This window comes from Phallusia mammillata, chromosome 1 (genome assembly GCF_965637545.1).
Source record: "Phallusia mammillata chromosome 1, kaPhaMamm4.hap1.1, whole genome shotgun sequence".
NCBI classification, from domain to species: domain Eukaryota; kingdom Metazoa; phylum Chordata; class Ascidiacea; order Phlebobranchia; family Ascidiidae; genus Phallusia; species Phallusia mammillata.
The window spans coordinates 31,174,625-31,200,729 of NC_137252.1; the positions used below are offsets into that span (position 1 = coordinate 31,174,625).

General features: G+C 37.9%; 2 protein-coding genes across 2 annotated transcripts; one reads left to right on the top strand and one right to left on the bottom strand.

The window, feature by feature from the left end:
- The first annotated feature begins 807 nt into the window (after nt 1-807).
- On the top strand, nt 808-25,087 carry LOC145217289 (fatty acyl-CoA hydrolase precursor, medium chain-like). The gene is made up of 11 exons (XM_080084559.1): nt 808-944; nt 17,640-17,814; nt 18,130-18,325; nt 18,759-18,955; nt 19,360-19,523; nt 21,134-21,273; nt 21,402-21,629; nt 21,972-22,125; nt 22,699-22,945; nt 23,658-23,845; nt 24,628-25,087. The coding sequence occupies exons 2-10, from the start codon at nt 17,660-17,662 to the stop codon at nt 23,821-23,823; spliced, it is 1,647 nt and encodes a 548-aa protein (XP_079940685.1). The 5' UTR covers nt 808-944; nt 17,640-17,659; the 3' UTR covers nt 23,824-23,845; nt 24,628-25,087.
- On the bottom strand, nt 3,354-14,816 carry LOC145217305 (interferon regulatory factor 4-like). The gene is made up of 8 exons (XM_080084560.1): nt 14,054-14,816; nt 10,721-10,883; nt 9,340-9,423; nt 8,783-8,988; nt 8,153-8,512; nt 7,725-7,889; nt 5,869-5,946; nt 3,354-4,463 (listed from the first exon to the last, which is right to left on the bottom strand). The coding sequence occupies exons 1-8, from the start codon at nt 14,213-14,215 to the stop codon at nt 4,200-4,202; spliced, it is 1,482 nt and encodes a 493-aa protein (XP_079940686.1). The 5' UTR covers nt 14,216-14,816; the 3' UTR covers nt 3,354-4,199.
- Nucleotides 25,088-26,105: the final 1,018 nt, after the last annotated feature.

Genomic DNA, 26,105 nt, shown 5'->3' on the forward strand with positions numbered 1-26,105 from the left:
AAGTATCTACCAAATAAACACATTATAAACAAATGGATGATTTAGGCTTATCAAAGTTAAATGTCGGTCTTTCAACTTCGACTGGTGTCCACATCACACTAAATTTTTAGGACTCAAGTTTAAGTGAAATACCGTTTATATATAGTTTTTTAAGCTTTGAATACAATAGTACCTTTCAATTTGGTCGCACACCCGTAACAGCCTTAGAGAGTTTACCACGGTCATATTAGCAACAATTTTTGTCGCAAATAGCGGACTATCACATTTTTGCTTTTGTCAAAAAAACGAGCACCTATTGTCACTTTGTTGGTTTAGTCGTTTCAGATTTTTAAAAAAGCACGTTATATGCACGTTAAAACACATAAGCATTATTTTCACTGAAGGTAAATGTGTAAAAAGTGCTTTTCTGATTGGATTTAATGTAATTGGCATTTCCCGCCCGAATTATGCTCCTGGCATTTCTTGGCGGTAGAGCTACTAACACCATACGTTTCTCCTGATCCAAAAGTGCTTAATTTTCGATAGGTGGCGTAAAGAGCTGAATTATTTATTTAGCGGCTATAAATGGGTTGGGCTGGGAAATATTTACATAAAATTTTTGCATTAGTAACTAATTTTTTGGGTTAGTTTTATTGAATTTTAAGTGCTAATACCTTACCCCAACCCTAATAGCCCTAACCGTTAGCATTTTATGAGATATACCGTTTTAAATGAAAAAAGTGCTCTTTGCGCCACCTGTCGAAAATTAAGCACTTTTGGATCAGGAGAAACGTATCGTGTTAGTAGCTCTACCTTTCTTGGCTTTCTGTTCCATTATTACCTAACAACCCCCTGCTTTTTGGAACAATGGTCTTCAGTTTGGTTTTTAACAGTACCATTGGATTATGACTTCTTTCTGTTGGACACACGTTTGAACGAAAAAATTTGCAAGAATTGGACGTCAGGTCAGTACCACTCCTAAATTTTATACCGTATACTTTGCATACCTTTAAAAAGAATTCAAATTTTATTGATTTGGTGCTGTCCTTCTGAGTGAGTAAAAGATTTACCACTTCGCTGTTGTACAGCAACCTAGCTTGTAATTTCCGTGTAAAGATGTTTAGATAAACTTGTATGTTAAACAGGCGGTCGTGTTAACGTGGTGTACGAATTCACGTAAAGGACACTGTAAACATTTGCATACAAAGTATGGAGCGTTTAAACTTACTTGTTAATACTGTTACTCCATCGCTCATTTTTACACTATTTGTTTTAATTAAGTAGCATTTTTTTCCTCCAAACGTGTATTCCATGTAAATAATTCAAAAACCCGGATAAGGTGAAAGGTACTGGCAAGGCTCAGAAATTGTGTTCAGATTAGAAAACCTGAACACTTATGAACTTTAAAAGCGTTTAAATCTGTTTGTGAGAAATTTTCGCTGTAGTGGCGTGTGAGGAGAATCGCACCTCAGGGACGTCTGCAGAACGGGCAGCGTTCCTCAGCCACTTTGACGTCATAATGGCCAGTGCGTTGATATCGAACCGCGCTAATACCGCAGCTCGTTGTTTTTCTTCGAGCTTAACAGTTAGGTGACGTCATAAATGTCAATGGAGTTAGGTGTACTCATAGTGTGACGCTTATCTTTTGTTTAACGCGTTTGCTCACTGTAATTATGATTCCTAGCTAAGTTTGTGGTTAAGACGTATGCACAATGTGTTAGCTCAAGAGTCTGGCGTATAGGCCGTACGATTCAAAAAGGCAAACAACGGTACTCTATATAAGATACTACTGCGCCGGTTTCTGTACACAATGATCTTTGGTCGAGTTATTTGCAAACATTTAATTTAATGTCTTGTGTTAGGATTTTACCTGCTAAGCTATATGATACTGTTAAAAATAGTTGTACATCATTGGAGTGTGCAAAAGGCTCATTATCTTTGGAAAATTTTATCTTCATCACAGTTTGTCATACATGATAAGCTATCAATTTGAGTGTGCGTTTTGTTTAAGTTTTGTGCTTGTTATTGCAAACCGCGATTATTCTTGTTTGACCCGAGCTCATTTTCCCACAGTTTAAAAATATTTTACAGTTATATGAGGCTAAAATAGAAGATAAATGGCGCCTCTTTTAGCTGAATCAGCTCTTCGACCTAAATTTAACTTTGCATAGACAAGGTTCTGACTTCTGACGCACACATCTGTAAATACATGGTAGTTAATCGTTTTTCTCTTAATCCTTGTCCTAAACATGTCGTGTTTTGGTGTACTTCTAACATGAGACGCAGTAAAAACCAAGTTTTACTAATGTTTTCGTGTCGGTGCTTAGTTTCCCGGTCTAAAACGAGTGACTTGTGACTTTTCGTAGAAACTACGTATCTCTCACTTTGTCGTTATTTTGCGGAATGTTTCCGCTGTATTTTATCCGCATGCTGCGCTGACGAGTTTTGGTGGTAGTTTGCAACAAAACGATTTTTTCCGGCTCGTGTTTTCAGATTTCATGCCTTCTTGCTTGAAATACAGAAAACTACCATTCCAGAAATTGCATGCAATTTGGTAACAGAGTTTATATTTAATGATTATGAATATATGTGCGCTTTTTGGTTTGCTACTTGCGTTGCAAAGCATGATTTTAGGCGGTATGTTTTTAGCCTTTTAGTAAATTGCTGACAACGGACAGTGCAACGTTTGATTTTACGGCACCCTTGAAGACAGACTGTATTAAACTTCTTATACGTGCTTAAACAATGCTTCTTAGAATACAAATTGTCAGGATTCTAATTTTATCTTGCTCTGACGCATGCGAGGTTTACAGCGTCGTTGTTGATCTGAACTTTTTTTGGACCCATAAGTAACTAGAGATAATGGGTTGTCCACCGATGTTTAAATAATTTGCTTGAAATTTGTTCCAAAATATGTACCGATTTGTACCTAAATGTAATGCTTACAATGCTTCTTAAGAAATGTGGGTCGCCGTTTTTATTGGTTTGGTCATAGTTTAAAACTATTTCTGGTAATTGCGTACCGTACTGTATTTCATATTTGTCTACTGTTTCTGAATTGCAGCAAGAAGCTGCTGATTGAAACTTTCTGTGATGTAGAACATGACTAATACCGGTTTTGTATATTTGCATGGCAATGTACATGGGAATACCTGACATGTAGATATAGGTTTTTTTGTTGGTATGCGTTTAAACTTTGCATCAAATAATAAAAATACACCACAGAGCTATGTTAGACAGTGCTAAAAACTTGTCTGTCTGATTGTTGTTGTCGTTTTTTTTGCATTTTATCCGAAACATGATATGACAAGGCGTGTTCCATTCTTTTGGTTTCCATTAGGTTGGAAATCACTGTGATCGCCAGTGTTGTCTACTCATTGTAAAATGATTTTATTTGCAAACAAAAATCTGGCGAATCAACGCAAACACAAAAATATATACAGCAAGTGCGGATGGTCAGTGACAGTCATTAGGGCTTAAAAAAAACAGTAACAGGGTGTCCTGGGAATACAAGCATCAAGTTTTTGTGCCATAAAAATGATTTTGAAACGAAATGTAGAAGCAGAAGAATCAGTGGCAAAAAAACGTATGCTAGCGTGTATAGTTGTTATGTTTAAACGTTGTAAATGAATAAGCCAGTTTCGGATGTTAAGCTGTTCAATCAGAGGATGTTCTAAGCGAAGAAAAACACGAAAAACTATTGGAAAAGTGGCAGGCAATTTTAGCTAAAAACCCTCTACATATAAAAATGCGATTTAAAGAAGCAAAATACCAACTAAATAGGAAACATACACATATTACTGTAACTAGCATATATTACAGTTCGCAACAATATTGACAATACCGATACAAAACTCTCTTTTAATCTAAAATAAATACGCATACATCTTTAAAATAAAATATAGATTTACAAACATTTCGAACCACTAAAACAGTAACAAATCACTTCAACAATAAAAGATTTCTTTTACATTTCGGGGTAAACACAATTTTGTCAATTAGAAAATATTAAATATGTACAAAATCCAAAAGTACAAAACTGACCACACCCGTAAAAACGATTTTAAATGATCGTCCTAGTTCGGAAATTTCTATTTTAACATGCGCACAATATTTTTTCTTACGGCAGTTGATATAAAAAAGGACTACACGAATAAAAAATCACTTCAGAAGTGTAAAATATATGGGCATTTTTACAGGTGCTTTTTTGCCTATTACCTTTACAAGGTAACAGTTTCCTTAAGCTTTACAGCCAGCTTGTGAGCCTCTTCGTCCATGGATGTAGCTCCGGATATTAGAATGTCCGAATGCTCGTTGTCCAGTTGGTTCTGGATGAAATGGTTTGCAAGTTGTACGGTCACTGTCAAGGACACCAGCAGCGTGTCGTCAGTGCTCCTTTGACCCAATGATAGGCAAAAGTTTGAAGAGGATTTTCGCGAATCCAGTTTTTGGCAGAACTGTTGAGCATCGAATACCTTGTACCACTGAAAAAGGAATATTGTCAGTTAATCTTGAAATTTTGTTGGTTTACGATGTTTTTTCTCGTCCCCACCTAATATGCTTGAACAACTCTATGTCCCCTACGGAAAGCCGCACTAATTAGATCGGATATCCAAACAGTGTGCAGCCTACTGTCTGTGGAATACTTATTTTGAGTTTTATCATCGAAAAGGGTAACTTTTTGACCGGAACCTAGTTTAATACGGCAATAACAATTAAGGTTTGAAAAAGACTTCAATGCCTCCTTACTCCCCACGTCAGGAACGGCTGAGTTCGACCCAGTGGTAAGATTCAGCCGGTTCGCACCGGTTCTATAATAGAACCGTCTCACGTAATTTTATGAGATCAGCGAACCGGTTAGCATTACTGGTTAGTGTCAATGGATTTTGTAACAGAACCGACTGAATAATATGACTTTTGTAATAGAACCGGCTGACAAAAAATTGAATCCCACTTCTGGTTAGAGTTAGACCCTCCAGCTATGTACACGGTGTTTGCCCCAAACAAGCGCTTATTTTTCACTTTACGTTGCAGTTTTTGGAAGACCAAAAAATGAGTTACTGCGTTTCTGTTGTGCGCCATAACCGGATTGCACCACAATTCCCTTTAGTCGAGACAATACGAAAACAGCGTAAAGATAGACATGTTGAATCAACATTGTTAGTCGAGACAATACGAAAACAGCTTAAAGATAGACATGTTGAATCAACATTGTGTACTTGAGCATCTGGTCACGATCAACAACTATCTGACCACTGACGCACATGTATCGATTTAACAACAATCTGCAGACATGAAAGTACACATTCTAATCTCTGCCGCTTGTAAAGTGGCAATTATTGGTGACAGTGTCTTCTACCGGACAATATTTCATTACGTACATAAAATACTCAGCGCAGTTACGCTACATACAAATTATGCAAAACAGTGATAATCCTATTTAAGGTCTTGGGCCCGTTAATAGTCCGTAAGAATGAGATTTAAGTAACACACGCCCCAAATTTGCCCCGTACAAAGGCGTATTTAGTGTTGTTGTTCAACGGTTCAAGAAAAGTCATGTGTCCTTGCGTACCGGTGACGGTTCGGTGTTACCACTTGCCACACGAGGGGGTAAGGGTATTAGGATTGGTAAAGTCCGTACGTTGGAAGCGAGAAAGAGAGTTTTATAACCAATCGTCCACAATAACAAAAACTGACGAAGTGTTACGCACGGTTTTCGCACACAAATACCCCTACAGCTGTGTATATTTAGACGGGAATAGACATGAACTGAAAACAACCTTTCAACGTCTTAGTCTCTGGCAATTGTGACGTCACGTGTGCCTAAGTTTAGGCACTATGCAAAAAAGTGCAAATGCTTTGGGTCAGATTAAGGTGAAATTGACTTACCACCATTCGTTTGAGACTCTCCGATTGGGATGCTGCTTGACCCTGGTCGTTAACAATTGTCTCGGAGTAGGGAAAGATCTACAAAAATGCATTGATACAGTTTATGTTTAAAGTGTCAAAACTTATGTATGCTATGTTTGCAACTTAATTGTTCGTACACATGTCATACGGTAGCAGTTGTTAACCTTTATTGCGTTTGTACATAGGAGCTTTCTTGAAATTACTTTGTACCCATTGTATACATTAATGACTGAAGTAAGTAAAATTGTAGTAGGTCATAGAAAACCTAATCTATTTATAACGCATTTAGTGGAGTAATTGTGAAACTGTTTTTCGGAAAATGTTCCAAACAATACTGAAACTTTTTCACCGAGTTTTCGGAACCCTCCCTGCTTTGCGCTTTGTTTTCCTGGTTAAACTCCCGAGTTTACAAATCGGTGGATGATTCTGTATAAAATCGGGGATTTTAAACGTTAAAAACTTTGCATTTAATCCGTGCGTTACCAATCCCTGTATGTATTTGTTGAAGACACTATAAATGACTTGCGGTGTGTTAGGGAACGAGTTCTCTCAAATAGCTTGGGTGATTTTTCTTTGGAAAAAAGTTACAAAGCCGGTTTCTTGTCGTTTAGGTGATTTTACGACTTAACAAAGCAGGTAATTTACATGCTAGTTTCTTTCTGCCCAGCCCCATTAAATTGTGACAAACATACCACCGGTAACAACTGTTACAAAGTTGAACTAAGGGCATGGCAAACCCCGGCAGATTCCCCGTTGCAAAAATTCCCTCTTAACCTATTTGAGCTAGGCTATAGCCAATTTTCTTTGTTCCAACTTGTTTTTCATTATACATGTGCTATTTGTACTACAACCTAATGATTGTGTACAGTTCCGTTTTAACAAAACGGGTACTTAAACATCGGCAGCAAAAATGCCCCCGTTAACCGGTTTTTACCAAAAAACCAGAAGAACCCTCAGTTTAGGAGAAAATGACGACGTTTTGTTAAGTTTGCGTGACGGCAACAAGTTGTTTTCTTTCTCAATTGTGGTCTACAACAAAAAGTTACAAAAAAATGTAACTAGTAAGATTATAATAAAATTCTAGCGTTGCCATGACCTTTTTATGTAGCATTGAAGTCATAATACATACGACGACTTTGCTAAACTGAGTATTTTGCGGCACAGTTGGATCTCTTTGTAGCGCACTATTATCACTGACTTGTAACAAAATATCGTTGTTCAAAACAACAAGCATTATAAAGCGCCACTACGAAACTTCATTGTACAGCGTGTTAAATAGCAGTGGGAAGTTCCCATGGCATTTTCGCCCCTTTGTGTTTCTTCTTTAATTTGTCAGCTCAAGGATGTGAGAATAGCGTGCCTTTGTATGGTTCGCGTGGCATCAAAAGCATTCAGCAACATAACCGCAGCCTAAAATTTGGCATCAGGGAAAATTCAGAGCTCCTCTAGTGAACCATACAAACGTATCTTGGGACAAATGTTGTAAAACGTTGTAAACTTTTTTTTCGTTTTTTTAATGTTTTATGCAGTAAAACATTATTGCCGCCGTAGACTGTACAAATCTAGCTGTCCACTGCTATTATTTCCACTTTTAAACTATGTTTGTTATAGTGGGAAAAATAAGATAACAAAAATTATGTGTTGTGGACGTTTTTTTAGTTATTTTACCAATTTTTAGCTTTGGGTTTTGCTTTGCTGCAAAAAATCAAACAAGGCAATACTGTAATATTAATCTGCTTTTTTTGGCCATGAGGTCATCTTTAAACACAAATTGGCGTCATGAACAAACAAATGCAGACAAAAATCAGCAGCATCAAGGTCGTTTAGAGACTTACCCGAGTCTGGCAAAGTCTCATTGCGTAAACATCTGGAATGCCTGAGCATTGCGAAGCGTTGTTGTTGTCTAAATACAAGATCAAACCCCTTTCCATGTTTTCCAATATGGAGTTGGTCTTTTCACGTTGCTTCTGAGTTTTCATGTGATGGTCGGTCTGGGGGAGCTGTGGATTAAAAGAAACAACCGTCTGTGAACACTTTGCCGGTATCTCATGGACAGGAATTCATACTAAAGTTAGGCATTTGACATTTGCACCATTAAGCTGCTTTTGAAATTTAGGCCTGGCGGATGACTTTACACTTTAAGTACATGCAGTTTAAGTTTTCATACATTTTTGCCCTTTACAAAAACTAACTCAGCTTGAATACGCATTCGAAAATCAGGTTTAGTAGCTCAGTTCAGTAGCCAGGAATGAGAAGAACTCACCCTAACTTGTTCCAAGCAGTCTGGTCCAAACAGTTGCTCAGGCTGGTAGCGAAAAGGCCTGGTGATACTGCTCAAATGTTCCGGCTCAACCAGCTGTGTGATATCGGGTATATTGTCACCGAAGTACAGTCGACATCCATAGGTGTTGGTGACAAAATGCTGAAAAACCTCTTCATTGCGAAAACGCAGCGACAGTCGCAGACCACTGGACCTCTCGTCCACCCGTGTCACTGGTTGACCCAAAGGCACAATCTGCGGCTGGGGAGCCTTTTTAGCCACTGGTTGAATTTCGGGTAGATACTCATTGCTGTCTGGCGGTACAAGCATGTCCAGGATGATATCATCCACCACTTGTTGATTCTGTGCACATTTTAACAGCATTGAAGGAGATAGTACCTTGAATTTGACTTTTCGGGATTTGTATGTTTGTTTTGTGGATGAACACCAATGTTAACCACATTTATTCTTGATGGCTATTAAAGCTTGACGAAATGTGATAGGTATTTACCTTGGATTCGTTGTTTTTAGCTGACACTGCTTTTATCACATAACAAAAATTATGTGTTTTGTGTACAAGAACTCGGAAATTAATCCCAAGGCCCTTAATGATCCGACTCTGTACACACGTACCTGATCCGTTGTAGCGACTTGCCAGTTGTTAGACGGTTCAGGCGCAAATTGAAAGTCGTTCTCATACATTTCAGTTTCCATTTGCGGGCTGCTTCCATACTCGTAGGTAAAGGGTGATTCAGGTTGTGGTATGATTCCAATCTGCGCGTTGTACCCAGTATGCGGTGGGTATGGTGTTACGGTCCCGTTAACAGTACCGTATTGACCTATTGTAAAAGAAACATTTTTGGTTAGCTACCCAGTCAAGTAAAAAAAACCATCGGTGAAAAAATGCCCAATAGATGATTTGAAAAGACTGTTGAAATTTGATTCAGTAACTTTTTGTTGACCTTTTGCGGTCTAAATTTAACTTCTTCTGCTTTTAATCTTGTTTCTGCGCACAACTTTGATGAGAAGAAGTACATTATCCGAAAAAAATATTTGTTCACTTTATGAACTGCTGTTCTATTCTGCTGGTTTGTTTAAAGTTATTACAATCGTTTGGCCTTGTTTGTTCAAAGTCAGTTCACACCACAAATAATATTTTCTAGTACTATTGTACACATGTATATACCCACCAAGAAAGTTTTCATCGTGATGATTTATTGGACTTGGCTGTATTGAGGATGTTTCGTGCGAGTGACTTCTTCTACTTCGAGATTCTGCAAAAAATTACAAGGAATATAAATATGTCGGATAACGCTGTGCCAATCGCCGGATAATTTGGCGTTCATGGGAATGATAGCAACTTAATTCATCAAATGATAGCAACCTAAAAGTATGTAGAAATACATAAATCTAGTTCTTTGCTTATAAATGTGTAAATTATTTACAGGCACCTTACGGTAAACGTTTATGCTGGTGATATGAAACCATACGTTCACTAGATTTTCAACCTAAACTAAAAGTTTTGTATACGCTATAACACGAAAAAGTGACTACATAACTGATAGAACCAGCTGTCCCCGGGATGTGAAAAGGCAAAATAGCACTTTTATTGTTCTCCAAGTATAGCTTTTCATGCGGGTGGCTGAATAAACAAATATATGCCCAATAAACCATAATATCTTGGCCTATTGAAAATCCCCTTTCAGTCGGGAAATCCCTGAATGAGAGAAAAGCCCACTTCCCTCCTTCAGGGGAGGTAAAGGGTCGGCAAACAAAAGATCGTCGTTTTGATGTACAGCCGTTTCCGTATATCAGACAAACATCGGTCGGAATTTCCCTTTGGAATGTACACAGTCAATGTGTTGTTATCAAAAGGCACCTTCTAGTCGCGTGTATATTAAATTAAAGTTTGGAAGATGCTGGCTTTTTGGTGCATGCTAATAAATTCCACTTATTGATGCGTTTTAGGTTCAAGCAATGACGGGAATAAATACAGTTATAGTGTAATAGACAAAAACAAGGGTTAGGCTTAAACATTGCCCGTTTGGTACTTGCCTCTGCAAACATGATCAAACGTGTAGAAACACATATTAGATTACGTTTACAGAATTGTAGACTGTGTGTGAACTCCTACACTTGGGAACGTTTATTGCACTGCCCCACCTGATTAAACCATTCCGTTAAATGTCAAACTTTTGAAATTGTTTGATTTTTACGTTTGTTATAACGTTTGGAGTATTTGTTCATTGACCTTGTTTAAGATCATTTGATTTAAACCTTTGTCGTCGTCGCTTCATCTACTAGGCTTATATCGAGTACAGAAATTTCTCATACAAGTCGAACAACGCAAACGTCTGCCTGGGTTACAGTAAAATAATGCATAGACTCTACTGTCACATTGTATTAACTAGCATTTTGTGTGACTTGATTTTGATGTGATTTAACTAACTGGTTTTTACTTGATAGCGGAAAATGTCAAACTAAGGGAGTACGAAACTGATCAATCCGCATTACAGACACCAACACGGCATTTGGAAAGCACTGCCCTTTGTTTTGAATTTGTTTACTGACCTTTGAACTCGTACACCCGACCACCGCTCACTGTGATGTCCTTCCGATAAGTGATGCCATCAGCACGAGATAGAGCGTTACGAAATCGGTGTTTCTGGGTTGTCGGTTGTTCGTTTGTTTCTTGGTCCTGGTTACGCTTCTTGAACGAGAGACACGCCCACTCCTAAAGCACAAAATAACCATGTTAATTGGTTTCATTGACACAGGATAATGCCTTTGCCGACTGATGTTCAATGCTATGACTTGCTTTTAAGGATTTTGTTCGATTGCAAGATCGTGAAAGTGTATTTTTTACATTAAAAGCGTTTGAGAGTTGAAAGTCGGGCCAATACGTTTGTGTCAGGTTCGGTGTCAGGTTCGGTTTCAAGCCCGATTCGAGTCTGACTTTACATTTGTAATAATTTGCCACATTTTCAACAAGTTCTGTTCCTAAATCGGTCTTTTAAAAACGGCATCAGGTTCTAGTGGGGTTTTCGGGCTTGTACTTTTTTCAGCCAGGTTCGAGGTCCGCTTTTAACTCTGGTTTGACTAAACCGACCATCAACAGCCTTGTTTACTAAAACTGCACATTTAGCCGCTACAATCAAAACAGTGTTAAGCGGGCAGGTTGTACATAAATGATTCAACTACTTTAGGAAGCCGAGAAGGTGCCTTTTCAATACATTCATATTTGCATGAAGAGTGTGAAGACGGGTGCGTTTGGGCAATAATGTCTTCTGAATTTACTTCACGATAGTGCAGACACAATACACACTCCAGGTTTATGTTTCGACTTGCCAGTTCGTCACAATACACCATTGTTGTGTGACGTAACGTCTGTGACTCTTTTCCATACCCGGCGTACACAAAACATTCAAGCCAAAACCGAAAGATGCGTCATTGGCGCATCAGGGTAACATGAGTGCATTGCGTTCTCTAAACAGAAACTGAAGCAAAAACAATGGAACTAGTAGCGATCAAAATAACTTCGGCGTTAAGAACTTGCTAGTATTTATTCCCACTGAATCGTTAACTTCCCCCTTTTCGGCTCCGAAGCCGTCGCACTGACTTCCGCCTGGTCACAGCACGCATTGTGACGTCACAGAGAGGGTGTGCACGCATGCGCAGAAGGAAATTCCGCCTTCGTATTGGAAAAGCTATAAGCGAGCGTTCTATTGTCGTTTGTTTTCATTCAAAACCGTTTCAGAACGGCATTGGTAATAAATAGCGTTTTTACCAACTATAAATAACCATTGTGACGTAATTTAGTGTAGGAAGCTTTTGGCAACGAACAAAGAAATAACGAAACTAGCGCCACGCTACAACGGAAGCGAAAATACAGCGCATTTGCCGCGTGTTCTTGTTTCTAAAGACGAGCTTCATGATGTCATAATGCAAATATGGAACATCAATCTATTGTAAGTGTGAGAAGACAATCATGACGCTTCAAATGGGTGTTTGCTGGAAACCACGCTGATTATGTTGTTGTTTTTTGGCTTTATTGTCAAATATACAATCGTTCATTATTCATTTGTAGCTGTAGGCATTACACACGCGCCAGGGTATTGCTGCTTCCTTTTTTGAGACCACAAGTTTTTTACAGCCAGCTATTTGCGTTTTCCTTGGCGCTACAGCCCTTGCTTACAAAGCATTAATGTCAATGTCATGGGGCTTTTAAGTATTTAAATCCAAAATTAAACACGTCACCCAATTGCAACACTGTAAACTTTAGTTTAGAGTCTAAACTTTAGACTTTAAACTAGAATTGAGCCTTATGCTTATTGATTTAAGCTCATGAAAAACATAATTCTTTAGGATGAATGACTTAATGTTTTCATAAACTTGCATCGCCGAATTGTGTATGAACTATGAAGTCATACTTTAATACTTGAATTGGCGACGAACGAACAAAAATACCCAATAGTAAACGTTTGTGCGTCAGCCATTGTTCAAAAGTTTGCGCAATTATAATATTCCCAGGAATGAAACAACTCAAAAGCGGATGTAGTGTCTTGGGTTTTCCAGGAATATTCTGAGTAAGGTTTTACCACTTCAGCAATTGTGGCTAAATCGTGCAGTGAAACACCTGAAAATTGCTCGAAGGAAACCAGCGCCTTCGCCATGGTTTCTTACAATAGGTTTTTAATTGCTTCTGCTTTGATCGATTAAAACCACTTCTTGGACAAGGTGGATACAAAACTTGTTGAAAACAGAGGGCTTACATATGACGCCGACATACGGATGATAACAATTACTTCGTTTTCATGGCCATTTTGAACATGGACATAAAACATGGCCATTTCGCATAGTCGGACAAACACTAATGGCCCAAAAGCGCATGCGTTTCCATGTCCAAAAGTTTTTCAAGTGTGACGAATAGCGGGAAAGATTGCCGGTTTCAAGTTATGTTTTTTTTTCGAAGTAAATGAGGTTTTTTTGAACCTTTAAGTTAATTGCCCATATACAAACCATTTAACAGTTTTAGATGTAAATTGCATTTCCGGTTAGCTTTTGTCATGAGCATTTTCTGTTTATGCTACTGTTTAGAAAGAAACCCACAGTTATTGTTTTAACAGTTGATTTGTATAACTGAGGATGTTATGATGAAGATAAACCATATATGGATATTATTTTTAGAAGGTATTGTTTCTGTTGCGTGACAAAATCGTTAGACATTTTTAACAAGTTGATTTAAATCGATTGTAAACATAAACACTTTCGCTTTGCCCGAATTAGTAACGCTTTTGTTATGGGCACCATAAAATATGAGTATTACTGACGTCTACACGTTAATGCAAAGTCAAACCTTAGGCAATGAAGGGGATTGTGCGGGGTAAATTTATTACTGGGGCTGTACAAACACCCGTTATTTGGCAAACAGTCGATTTTGACACAAATATTTGTATGTATCGACATGGTTGTTTTGATTTAATAATTCTCACTACAAATGGCGAGTCGTGGTTTTTAAGCAAGGGATTAAAATTTTACTTCATTGAAGTTACTTTTTTATACCAGAAATTTTTGCAATCATTTTTTAAAGTAACCTTAAAAGTATTACCTGTCGTGCCATAACCCATAGATAAATTACGAAAGTTTGAAATTAATGCAATTGAGGAACCAAACAATGAAACGGGGATAATTTTCCAACTTTTATCGATTGAACACCCTTTATTATTTGCATGGTTCTTCCTGTGCCAAGGCTAGTACCAAAACAGCTGAGGGTATTTGGAAAAATCTTTTGATTTGAAGTTTATACGTCAAAAAAAACGTTTTGTACATCATTACATTTCCGTAGGTAATAAAGACACATATTTCCATCTGAACTATAGCTAGAAATGATGAACACACACTTACTTTAAACATTTCAAATGCCGGAGTCAAGCCTTCGTTTGGTCGAGGTGCCACCGGCCATGGAATGTATACCAAAGTATTCTCCTGATTCAAGTATCTCAGTCCATACCTTCCCCTTTCACATCTGTCCTTCAGAAACGTCGCCAACTTTACAGTTTCAGTCATCGTTTAACGAGTTTTTGTTATCAAATCCGCTTGTTACTGCAAGCAAACGCACTCTACGATGGTTATTGGTATAAGCAGGAAGAGAGGCCACGAGGCCCACGTTTTAAAGACGCTGTGACGTCATAGACGTGTTGTTGCCGTTCAAAATGTCAGGCGCTTTCTAGCCCTGTCGTGCACCCGCTGGCAAAATCTCAAGATATTCACCCAGAAACTATAGGCCCTAAATCACGAACTTTGGAGTCTTGCGCACAGCATGCATCCAGTACTTGCAAGGCTACGTGACTTTATTGAGTCTAGAATGCAAATTGTTTACGTCACTGCGCGCATTGTTTCGTAACACAGGCGCCTGAATAGTCTGATAAACGTAAATTGAACCCAAAATTGAGGATCGCTTAACTTTCCCTTTTACCGGAAAATATGGAAAACTTTAACCTGTAACGCATATTTCTACTTAAAGGCAACTCGGAAAGATTCCCAAGTATAATGATTTAATGTCGTTAATTTAGTTAGTGGCTAAAACAAACATCTATTCTAGGTGCTCCAGGTCAGACGACCAAGGGCACTACACACGTAGTCACGTAGATATCAACTGAATGTCGACCAAACCTAACTATACACTGAGTTTAGTAAACACAGACAGTCATAACTATAACCATGTAGATGCGTACAAAGTAATTTGGATTGTTTTTCGCAGCACAAGCACTGGCCTAGAAAGCTAGTTTTGCTAATGTATTTACAGTTTGACACATAACATATTTTAGGCTGAAATTTTACATTCGAGGCATAAACTTCGACTTTTATATCCATAAAAACATTGTCACCTGTAAAACATATCAGTTTTTGCAGGCGTAATGTTTAATGGTTGGCACGCGTTAGTCTTTTTTATGTCCATGGCATTAGCATCACATTAATTTGAATCACGTTTGACAATTATTAATTTCCGCTTTGTGTGCCCTGAATGACTACGCTGCTCCCGTCGTAAACGCTTTTAACCAACTGTGTCAATTCGAAGGACACTTAACAAATCATTTCAAAGTCCAAATACCTTTGAGCTCAGGTTTTGTAAGTAGCTAAGGTCAAATTACAACCTCTGAAAAGAACCTTTACGTCAAATAGATCGAGTTACATTCTATGCTTCATCTGCATGTATTTGCTAACAGCTCAGCCAAGTAAAAACGATATCTATCTGAAATCAATATCATGCAACTATACTTACGTTTATCATACCTCAGTATATACACAAGATCACACACACAAACACCTCTTGAAAGCATATGAATTTGCCACACACACTATATTTAACGTTTACCTACTGAAACTGGCACCGTATACAATGCTGATTGTAAAATTCAGTCTAATACACCAAGAAAAAAAAAACGAATTTGGGCAACCGTTGGTTTTTTTGGTGAAGGAACAGTATTTTAATAGCATTTTTGTTTTTTGTCGGTACTTCATGCATAAAACTGCATTGACACCCAAGCAATTTTCAACGGTACGTTCAGGCTTGTAAGGAGACTGACTGACTTTTAAAGAATGCGCCACTTTCAGTATTTCTGAAGTTAAGTTAGAACAGTAACATATCCTAACTGACTACAACTGCACCAAGCCTTCCTCAACGAGCTCAGACAAAAAAACGCTTTTAATTTTACAGTTTAACCCTAATGCACCTCAGTTTCTAAGGTACCATCTGAAAGGCTTTCACACTACTTCAACGCAATACTGTTATTCTATCTGAGTTAGGCCTAGTTCTGTACTATGTCTCATGAAAGAGCGCAGAGGCCTTCGTACGGTGCTTGAACACCAGGTATTGCTCTAACGTTGTTAGCGAAGCGTTGCATATCTCGGCTGTCCATGCTACTGACAAGCGCACTGTGTGTAAACACTCTCATTTGCTTATGACGTTAATCATTTACTTGCGCCTTAGCTGACAATGACTTCCGCTGACGAAGACGCAGACTGTATGTACAGCATCCCCTTTTTGGTTTACTTGTTTAGTAGCTTTTTTAAGGGTTGAGTGTTTTTGGTTTTTGTGGTGAGAGTAATTTCTGCGAGAGTTTATGCTTCAGTTTTTTTTAATTACGTCATATTTAGCCTACAGTAAATTATTTGGAACAAAAAAATTCTTGCTTTAGGTTGGTTTCAGTTTGAATAACTTTCTCTAACCTGACATTTAATAGCGGGTAAACCCGTTTGTAAATTGGCATTTTGTGTGTAAAATAAATCCGTATGTTGACCCATTATTAAAAAAAAAATATTTGTTGTGTAAGCTAAATATCTGGGTTTTAGTTTGCTTCTAAAGTCATAAACATGCCTTTTTTAAATAAACGTTTAATATCTCCTACTCTTGTATTGAAAATCTCATAAAGCACTTATCACCCTTTTCCTGTACCAAATCACTCCAAGCCTCAACTTTGCAATTTGACACCCTCGGGAAGGCGTCAATCTCCTTTCTCACTAAAGGTTTCCAGAACGGAGTCTTTTATACACCCACTGTGGTGTCACGTGACAATCAGGCAAAGATACGCATCGACGATTAACAACTTTGAGTACTGCTGTTTTTCAATGTTGCAGAGAGCGTGAGAAAAAAAGCTTAGCTAGATTGTTTGTTGTTCCCTTTCTTACGGGAAACACCCTGGATTGCGAAGGGTGGTGAACGAACTGTTTTGTGTGTATCCAAATGAAACTTCCCTTTTAGTGATTACATGGAGGTGTGGGTTAAAAATTTCCGTGCTAAGGTGTTGGGTTGCTTCGTATTTTCATTGTTGCCTGCAGTTGTATGCCGCAGTTGCCGCTGTAACCAGTTTGGCTATTAAACTACACACAATTATGTTACATAAATCAATTGTTTCTAAAAATTTAACTTTTATTCATTAATCAACAATATTTTTTTTTTTTTTTTTTTTTGATCAACAATAGAAAGTGTACTTTCAAAAAGCAGCAACGTTATATATATTTAAAACACAAATGACTTTGTGCATGATCAATCAAGCAAAAACTTAAATACAACTGGGAAAAACCCATACTACAATAACCTTGGAAGACAAGGTTCTGAAAACCCAGCTAGTTTTGTCCCTTAAATTACAAAACTGTTATTTTACTTTCACATAAATCATCCCAAATCATTTGTTACCACAAGTTAGTTGGATCGGATAAACCACATAGGATAATAAACTGTCATTTTTGGTTTATATTATTTGTACTTACTTAGCTTTCTTGTTATACCACTATTTTAAACCACATAAATTCAAACATGATGCCTTATACGTATCTCCTTGAGTATGTGCATTATATATATTAGCATGGCAAAAGGTACAGCACCATATCTATGTATAGCCTACAAACTAATATATGGAAACTAATATATATCTGTAGCATGTTTTTAATGATTCAATATTTAAATCTGTTTAAATATTTTTGGCAACAGGCAGCAGATTTTAAAATAACATGGACTGTCCTGTTGTTTGCACCAAACTTGGTAAGATTAAAGGTCTAGCATTACCCAAGATTGCCTGTGGTGAAGCTAAGCAAGTCTTTTGTTATATGAGCCTTCCATTTGCAAAACCACCTGTTGGAGAGCTGAGATTTGAACCACCAGTCAAGTGAGGAGTTATGGTGTTATTAGAAAAAACGTTAACATTCTTGGCGCAACACTGATCATTAACATAAATTGCTCAGTGTTTCGTAGAATCGCAATAGAAATGGCAGACACTACCCACTGTTTTGACGTATAAGGTCTTATCAATGCAACTGGTGACCACAGGTTGGATGTATGAGCTAACTAAGCCACCTCATGCCACTCCAGTTTGTTGGGAGCAACAGGCTTAGTATGTCTCACCCAACCAGTTCCACTTGTTTTGCATAACCGGCATAATTGCCTGATTTGGCTTAATCATGATACCTACCTATCACTGTAGGAATGATCCTTGGCAAGGTGTCTTGGATGGAACAAAGTCTCCTGCTAGCCCTTTGCAAGACACCAGATATTTGGACAATCTACTTCAATATGCACCTATTGCATTTGTTGGTGATGAAGACCCATACAAACTTAATGAGGATTGCTTGTATCTCAATGTATATACCAATAATCCTGACAAAGCGGCCAATTTGCCAGTGAGTTATTATATTTGTAAAACAGTTTTCATCTTGTGGATTATTTAAATCACATATTTAAAAACTAATTTATTTTGATAGACTAGTATCTTGCCCATCAATGAATTGAATTGTTATAACATGACATTAAATAGTTTAATTGGTCTATAAAACTACAATTATCCAGCTTTTTGCACATAAAATCTATGGTGTTTCGTTTTATTTTGTTTGTCTGGTACCTATATCAGTTTTTATGTCTAAAATGAGTCTTTAAAAGTGTATTTTACTGTTAGCTATTAAATACTTTTCAGGTTGTGATAACTTTTTGTAACACTATTCTAACCACAATGCCTGCTAATTGCAGACAAGAGATAACTAAGACAAATGGGTTGGTTACACAAAGTTTGCCTATTAAATGCTTTCAAAACACTAACTTACTCATGATTTATTTCAGGTAATATTTTGGATCTATGGTGGTGCGTTTAACATGGGTGGTGCTCCTGGTTACAACGCATCAGCATTGTGTGCACTAAACGATGTGGTGTTGGTTGTAGCACAATACAGAGTGGCTGTGTTTGGATTTTTCACAACCGGGAGAGACACCAAGTGTCCGGGAAACATGGGAATGTTTGACCAACTGATGGCGCTAGAGTAAGCTGATTATTTCCTCTGTATTTTGGTGGTATGTGTTACTGCCAGTATTACCGATTATGAAACAAAGCTGCAAGTTCTGCATTTCTTGTTAATGGTATTAGCTTGCACATTGTTACATAGTAGCATATAAACATGATAGTATAACTAATCCACATATTATGCATGTATATACCAGCAAGAGTATGGTGTAATTTAAAGAACGCATGAAACGTTTCAGAATTAAACAAGAAGACTGACTGACTTTTTTTCCTAATTTTAGTGCATAGTTGCTTGAAATTTATATTTAAAAATTATTTAAAATCATATACTTTTCATAAGTTTTTAAAATCTCAATATTTTTCTTTATCAGTTAAATCAAGATTATCCACAATTTAGTAACTACAAAAGTGTTCTCATTTTAGATGGGTTCGGGATAACGTCAGCGCATTCGGGGGAAACCCCAACAATGTGACAATATTTGGTGAGAGCGCAGGTGCGATTTCTGTCAATATGCACGTCATATCACCTTTGTCACGTGGTTTGTTTCATCGTGCGATCAGCAGTAGTGGAATAAGTACCACCGATGGTCAGTACTAAATGGCATGTTTTTCAGCAGTGGTTCCCAACCGGGGTGCCAATTGCAATGCTCAGGGGTGCCGCGAGATATTTATATTGCAATACTGCGACCCATTCTTTATTTTAACTTTAACAAGTGCAGAATTTATTTATTTCTAACCGAGTTTCAGTGTGAATTAAGTTTCGCGTGTCGCAGTTATTCCCAGCTCCATTGTGGAGAGTCACTTCGAGGGGAAGTCGTTGGTGGTAAGTAGATACTCCGCGGTAAGCCTTTGGATTCTCGCCCAGGAAAAAAAGAGTGGAAGAGATTTCGACTCGTTGCGATTGTTTCCATAAAAAAGTTTGAATAGCATAACGATGGAAATTTTAAGCTTATGCACAAGCAGATGCCCCTCGACGCGTTCTTGATAAAAATTGAAAATGAATATCCTTGCGTTGGAAAGAAAGCTACTGTGCTTTTGTTGCAGTTTTCCTCGCCATACCTATGTGGGAGTGGATTTTCCCTATCAACGAACATAAAAACTAAAAAACGAGAACCGACTACTTATAGTCGAGGAAGAAATGCGGGTGGCTTTATCGAATATGCCTTCACATATTAATGGACTTTGTGCAAGAAGCCAAGCCCAAATTTCACACTGACTTTTAAATAAATAAATACATTTATTTACGCGCGCTATACTGTACAACTCATTCTGTGTTGTTTTATACAGTTATTTGAAATACAGAAACCTCATAAAATTGATCCAGTTTTGCCAGGGTGCCGCAAACTATTTATCTCTTTGATAGGGTATCGCAAGGTCAAAAAGGTTGGGAACCACTGTTTTTCAGCTTTAAAACATTTGTTCAGTGGATTTTGTTTTGTGAATTCTCATATTTACCTTTACAGTGAGTCCTTTCGTTTGAATGGCCCTAGAAACTTCATTTATATTTACAATTCGCTTTTGAAATATGGTGTACCAAATATGGTGGTGACAGTGCAATAATAACATTACAATACCTGATTTTCGTTACTCGGAGCAACATGAAAATGATTATACCCATGTTTAAAATTCTGGTTTAAAAATAAGCAAATGTTTAATTATGACGAAGAATCAAAAAACTTTCTTTACATGTTGTGCAATTTTGTCGTTCTTCCCAATATTCTCAAAAAATTGTTTTTTTAATTTTATAAATATTAACTACCACTTGTAATCGAATACCCTACGTCAGTGGTCGGCAACTGCCGGGCCTCGGCCCGGTGCCAGTTAGTGAGCGGTTTGTTACCGGGCCGTACAAAACTTGGTCAAGGTTCACATTGAATCGAAGTTGTAATAACTGCAATTAGTTTTCAGTTCTGAACATGTGTGGTTTCGAATGGGTGGTCCATCATAAAAATCTCAATTTTATACCGGTCCGCAGTGCAAAACAGGTTGCCGACCCCTGCCCTATGTTATACGTTGAAGATTTCAATCTTCCGAGAATTTCAAGAAAACGGTTGCAGTTTGACTTATCCCAATGTACTAGATTTCTGCTAGTTTCCAAATCGAATATAAGCTGCCAACCGCTCCAAACATTACAATACAGTAATGATCTTCTTTCTACATGACAGTTTAATCAGTAAACCACAGTCGTTTTTTGCAGCGACGATGCTTGTTGACCAGTCAATGCAACGTAAAACATTCCTTGATGAACTGAAAATAACAGCAACAGAACCTGACGAAATCCTGAAAGAGTTAAAATCACTTGAATCGTCAAAGTTGGTGGCTGCTCTAAAAGCAAATGTAAGGGTTTTGGATAATACCATCTTTCATAAAACTAATGTTTTTTTTTCCTAATAAGCCAAAGGCTTTGAAATCTCCATGCAATTAAACGGAATATACCGATAACAAATATGCAATTTGTTGTTTAGCCCTTCACTACAATGTTTATGCCAACTGTGGATGGCAAATTTATGCCGAAACCGAGCGAAGATCTAGTCCAGGAAAAACTATTCAATCCTGTTCCTTACATTATTGGGTTTAATAACAGTGAAGGTTGTGCGTTGCTAGCTCAATCATTTCCGCCTGGATTTAAGGAGGGCCTTGATAAGCAAGTCGCAATTTACACTATTATGGCTATGCTGGGTATGGGTGTTCCGGTAAGAACTGAACTTTATCTTTGTTTAACATTTCATACTACGAAACATTGTTTAAACTTTTTGTAACTGTGCATGAGCCAACATACCGTATTGCGGCCGAATATTTCGGTTTAATTTTGGATGAAATTAAACGAACATAAGCATCACCACGAAATGTTCGGTATTAACCGACACTTTTCAGGCGGGTTTAGAGCATGGAACAATTGAAAATCAAATATCGCGTTTGACTGCATTGAGCTCGATTCAAATGTGCACTATAATGTTGCGCAGTATTTTGTCACGGCATTTTAAAACAATTTTTGTCGTGCAACCAATAATACAATCTACTTTGTACATTTCCAGGCGCCCAAAGTGGAAGCTCTGACCAATGCTGTGGTTGAGTTTTACGGCAAGGAGGTGAAAGACGACAAATACAAATGGAGTAGAATAGTCGCAAGTCTAATGGCCGATCAGAACTTTATTGTGCCTTCTATTACGATGGCTACGGCATACTCAGGTAGGGCCTTGAGCGGGTTTAGTCATATGAAACATTCATCCATCACCATTTTTCCATATTGAATATTAATCAACATTAGCTATGTAGGGTCCCGCTACTCACTGTAAAATATTTCAAACTAAATAACGATCAGTGAATATCACTACATTATTTAACCGGCTTGAATCTATTAATATTGTCAAATCCAGTCACGCCATTTGTTTCTACAGCGAGATTCTAAACCGTCTTAGACCCCTTTCTCTTAACCAGGTACAACTCCTGCGTTTTTTAACATTATTCTCTCCCAAGTTTATAGAGCTCTTCTAATGTATTTTTAATGCGACGTTTCGACGTCCTATACAGGTCGCCTTCATCAGGGCAAATAACACCGAAAGCGACTAGTACAGTGCACGATAAACAAAGGAAAAAAGAATGAAACGCAAGAACGTCACAACACAACGAAAAACATTATTGTCTCCCTCTTAGTTTTATTTCAGCGTATTTGCAAACGCTAGGTTTTTGAAGCTGTGTCGTGTGTTTTTTCGTGCCACGTAATGTGTCAAGGAACAAAATACTATATACAATACATTTCAGATGCCGGTAATCCCACCTACCTCTACTACATGACTCAGTCGATTCGTATGCACCATGACTCAGCATATTCATCGAAGGTAACAAAAAAGCCCGAGTTTTGTGAGGCAGACCATTCGGATGATGTTATGTTTTCGTTCGGGTATCCTTTTATCACGCATCAAGTAAGTACGGAATGTCGCTACAGCGAAGAGGAAAAGCAGTTAAGCGGAAGATGGATGAAGAGTCTATGTCGGTTTGCTGAAACCGGGTAGGTCTATTTGGTGTGTAGGTAGGTTTGTTAACAAAATGGAACCAGAATTGTAAGCGGGTCCGAAATTTGAGCCCAATCCCGAAAGTATAAGCCCGGTGTGAACCTGTAGCGTTTTTGACTATCCCGTTTAGGCCCGAAAGTTTGATTGACAGGCCTATAATAAAAAATACATACACAATGGACAATAATAGGCAATGGCCTAAACAAGACGTTTCTGGGCTGTTGGGAATGAGGTAAGTCAGACTCAAATCAAGGCCGTTTGCTAAAAAAGCCCGGTCCGACTTGCAGCTCTGACTTGAACTACAAATAAAGTCTCAGCTCGGGATAAAGGAGCACCGTTTGTTACATGTAACCCAAGGATTACCAAACTTTACCATTCGGAGTTTTTGTCAAGGGTCACAACCTTTGTCTGGTCCAGGGCGCCTCATCCATATAATGACATAACACATCTTGATCGGGATTCGTCCTCGGGAGCGTCGTGGGTTCAAAGCCCGTGAAAAATATAACCCTCCTATCCACAAAATAGGCCATGTTTGATAGAGTCATAAATCTAATTAACGCCAATAAAAGTAACTGTGGTACAAGTATTTTTTGTACTAATGAAAGCTTTTGCTGATCATACCATTTTGATGAAACTCCTGTCAACTCAAGTTCGCAAACACTTTGATCTGACCCAAACACGCCTAAATTTGTCTAAATTTTTCCCCAGAGATCCAAACAGCCCCGACGGTAGCGAGAATGTGGTCTGGCCATTGTACGATGCTGCAAGCAAACAGCATCTAGTTTTGAAACATCCGTATGAAGTAGGCTCAAATGTTCTCGAGTCTACATATAAGTTTTGGACTGAAACTGTACCTTCTATCCTCCGGTCATAAATAATTGTTAATGGTGTGCCAGGTAGGTTCTGTTTTCAACTTGTGGAAGAGTGCTTAATATTGCCTCTGGTGATTGTAAAGCATTCATGTCATGCAGCATTATTATTTTCCCAGCCATATACTTTCTATACTTAGTCGAATCAGCGTGAAGCACTTACAATTTATTACATGTTATCTAGCATCTATACAAAGAATACTAGATTTCCTTTGTAGTAATTATTATCGTGCAATGAACATATTAATGTCGTGCAATGAACCTGCTTTAGCAGTTTTATAAATTTAAACGTAATAAAAAATGTATGTCATTACTTTAAATCAGGGGTTCTTAAACTTTTTCGGCCGTGCCCCACTTGACACTATTTATTTATTCTCACGCCCCCCTAAAAACCGTTAGCACTGATGATGCTTGTCTTGTTTTTTTTCAAAACAACATACATCGTAGGTCCGCCTTAAGCTACTGCTAAGTTAGATCCAATCGTTAGAAAAAGCCATTTCAACACTGATAAGTTGCGAAAAAAAGTGCGCGCACAGAGCCACAGTGCCAGTATTCTTGTAAACTACGCATATGTTGCCCAGAAAATGTTGATTCACTCAAAGCAAAGGCAATCTCTAATGCGAAATTGCGAACGAATAAAAAATGTGTAGCCGACTATATAGTACAGGGGTCACCAAACTACGGCCCGCGATCCCATTTTTTAGGTTTGCCAAAACGTATTGATAACTTTGTTACTGTCACAAATTAATCTACTCCTTACGAAAGTTTACTGTTACGACATGTAAAATTAATATTACCGACTTTTATAGGATTGCAACGCCCAGGATTGATCCAAAGCCAGTTTATTACGTCACAGACAAAACAAAAAGTGTTGATTGTGCTCAAACAATTGCCTTATTGTGTTACTTGTGACGTAATATACAAACATTCCTTGTAAGATGAGACTAACTATACAATTTAACAACCCTTTGAGGTCCAAATACCTCCCTGGGAGGTCCTCGGTTTGCGACCGCGTTTACAAGTCCAAATGCCTCCCTTGGAGGTATAAGTTGCGCCAGCGTGGCTACCGCGGAGCAATGGAGAGGAGCAACGGGGCGGCGCGGAGCAACTCAAGCGTTGCAAAGGGGTAAATGTTGCTGAATTCAATGCAACAAAAACCTGGGTATTGCTCTGAGCTGTATCATACGCTTCAAAGTTACAAACGGTGACTTTTATGTGCAATATCATTGTTTAATTTTGTTGACTGAACAATAAACTTCTGGTTTTTTGTTTGGTGTATGGTTTTTGTTTATTTTAGAATTGATTGGTTTGGTAAAAAATAAGACTATTTTAGCATTGGCTACATAGAAAAAAGCCATATTTGAAATGTCTATAAAAAAATAAATCATTTGAACTTAGGAATAAAACTTTTAAGATCGTGTTTTGTATGTATTGGGGTATTTGAAAAAGCAAGGAAAATAATTTGGACCCCTGTGAGATGTTTTAAAAAGACCAAAAAAAATAATCTTGGCGCCCCTATAAAAATAGTCTCGTGTGCTAAGCTTGAGAAGACGGCACTAGGGCATGTAAACTATGCGGCACGCGCGAACGTATCCGGCCCGCAGTGTAGAAAAGTTATGTTAGTACAACTGGACATCCATTTCAGAGTAATGAAGCGTTTACTTTAAACAAAAAGTTCGAAATCAGTGCCGACATAATTCCAATGCATTAATTTACAATTGTTTGCAAGTGAAAACTTTGCAGCCAGATTGTGCTGCGCCCCCCTTGCGAACCCTTCACGCCCCCCAGTTTAAGAACCCCTGCTTTAAATGAAAAAGATTTACCAAAATTGAAAGTATATGCTGTTTTTCTACATTCAGTTTACATGTAGCGCATTGCAACTACCTTCAGCATATTGGTTTCACCTAATTGTTTAGACTTGCTTAATGCACTGCCAAAATTACGAGATTTGCTGTATTTTTTACTTTAATCACATTTTTGTTTTGAAAGTAAAGTGAAAAATAGCTTACGTACTCCACCTTTTTGATAAAACTATTATTGCCGGGCTGTGCAGTATATACTTTTTTGCATCCAATCATAAGCAGCTAATATGTACGCTATTTCCAGTTTCTCTTTCTCAAAAGTTACGTGTTACAAAATTACTCAATCTATCCAACAAACCAACTGTTTCCATCGCGTACCAAGTCGTAAAATAATGTACTTGAATTCCTGGAGAAAAACGTTTTATTTGCTTTAAGCTTAGACTGTATTATTTATTTCTTACCCAGATATATTTGTTTGCTGTATG

What these genes read in the sequence shown, in the direction of transcription:
- LOC145217289 (XM_080084559.1), top strand. Translation starts at nt 17,660, where the DNA reads ATGGACTGTCCTGTTGTTTGCACCAAACTTGGTAAGATTAAAGGTCTA. An exon ending in AGATTTGAACCACCAGTCAA is followed by an intron (nt 17,815 to 18,129) that starts GTGAGGAGTTAT and finishes CTATCACTGTAG; the next exon opens with GAATGATCCTTGGCAAGGTG. An exon ending in GACCAACTGATGGCGCTAGA is followed by an intron (nt 18,956 to 19,359) that starts GTAAGCTGATTA and finishes TTCTCATTTTAG; the next exon opens with ATGGGTTCGGGATAACGTCA.
- LOC145217305 (XM_080084560.1), bottom strand. Translation starts at nt 14,215, where the DNA reads ATGACTGAAACTGTAAAGTTGGCGACGTTTCTGAAGGACAGATGTGAA. An exon ending in TCGGGTGTACGAGTTCAAAG is followed by an intron (nt 9,424 to 10,720) that starts GTCAGTAAACAA and finishes AATTTTTTGCAG; the next exon opens with AATCTCGAAGTAGAAGAAGT. An exon ending in AGAGTCTCAAACGAATGGTG is followed by an intron (nt 4,464 to 5,868) that starts GTAAGTCAATTT and finishes TTCCTTTTTCAG; the next exon opens with TGGTACAAGGTATTCGATGC.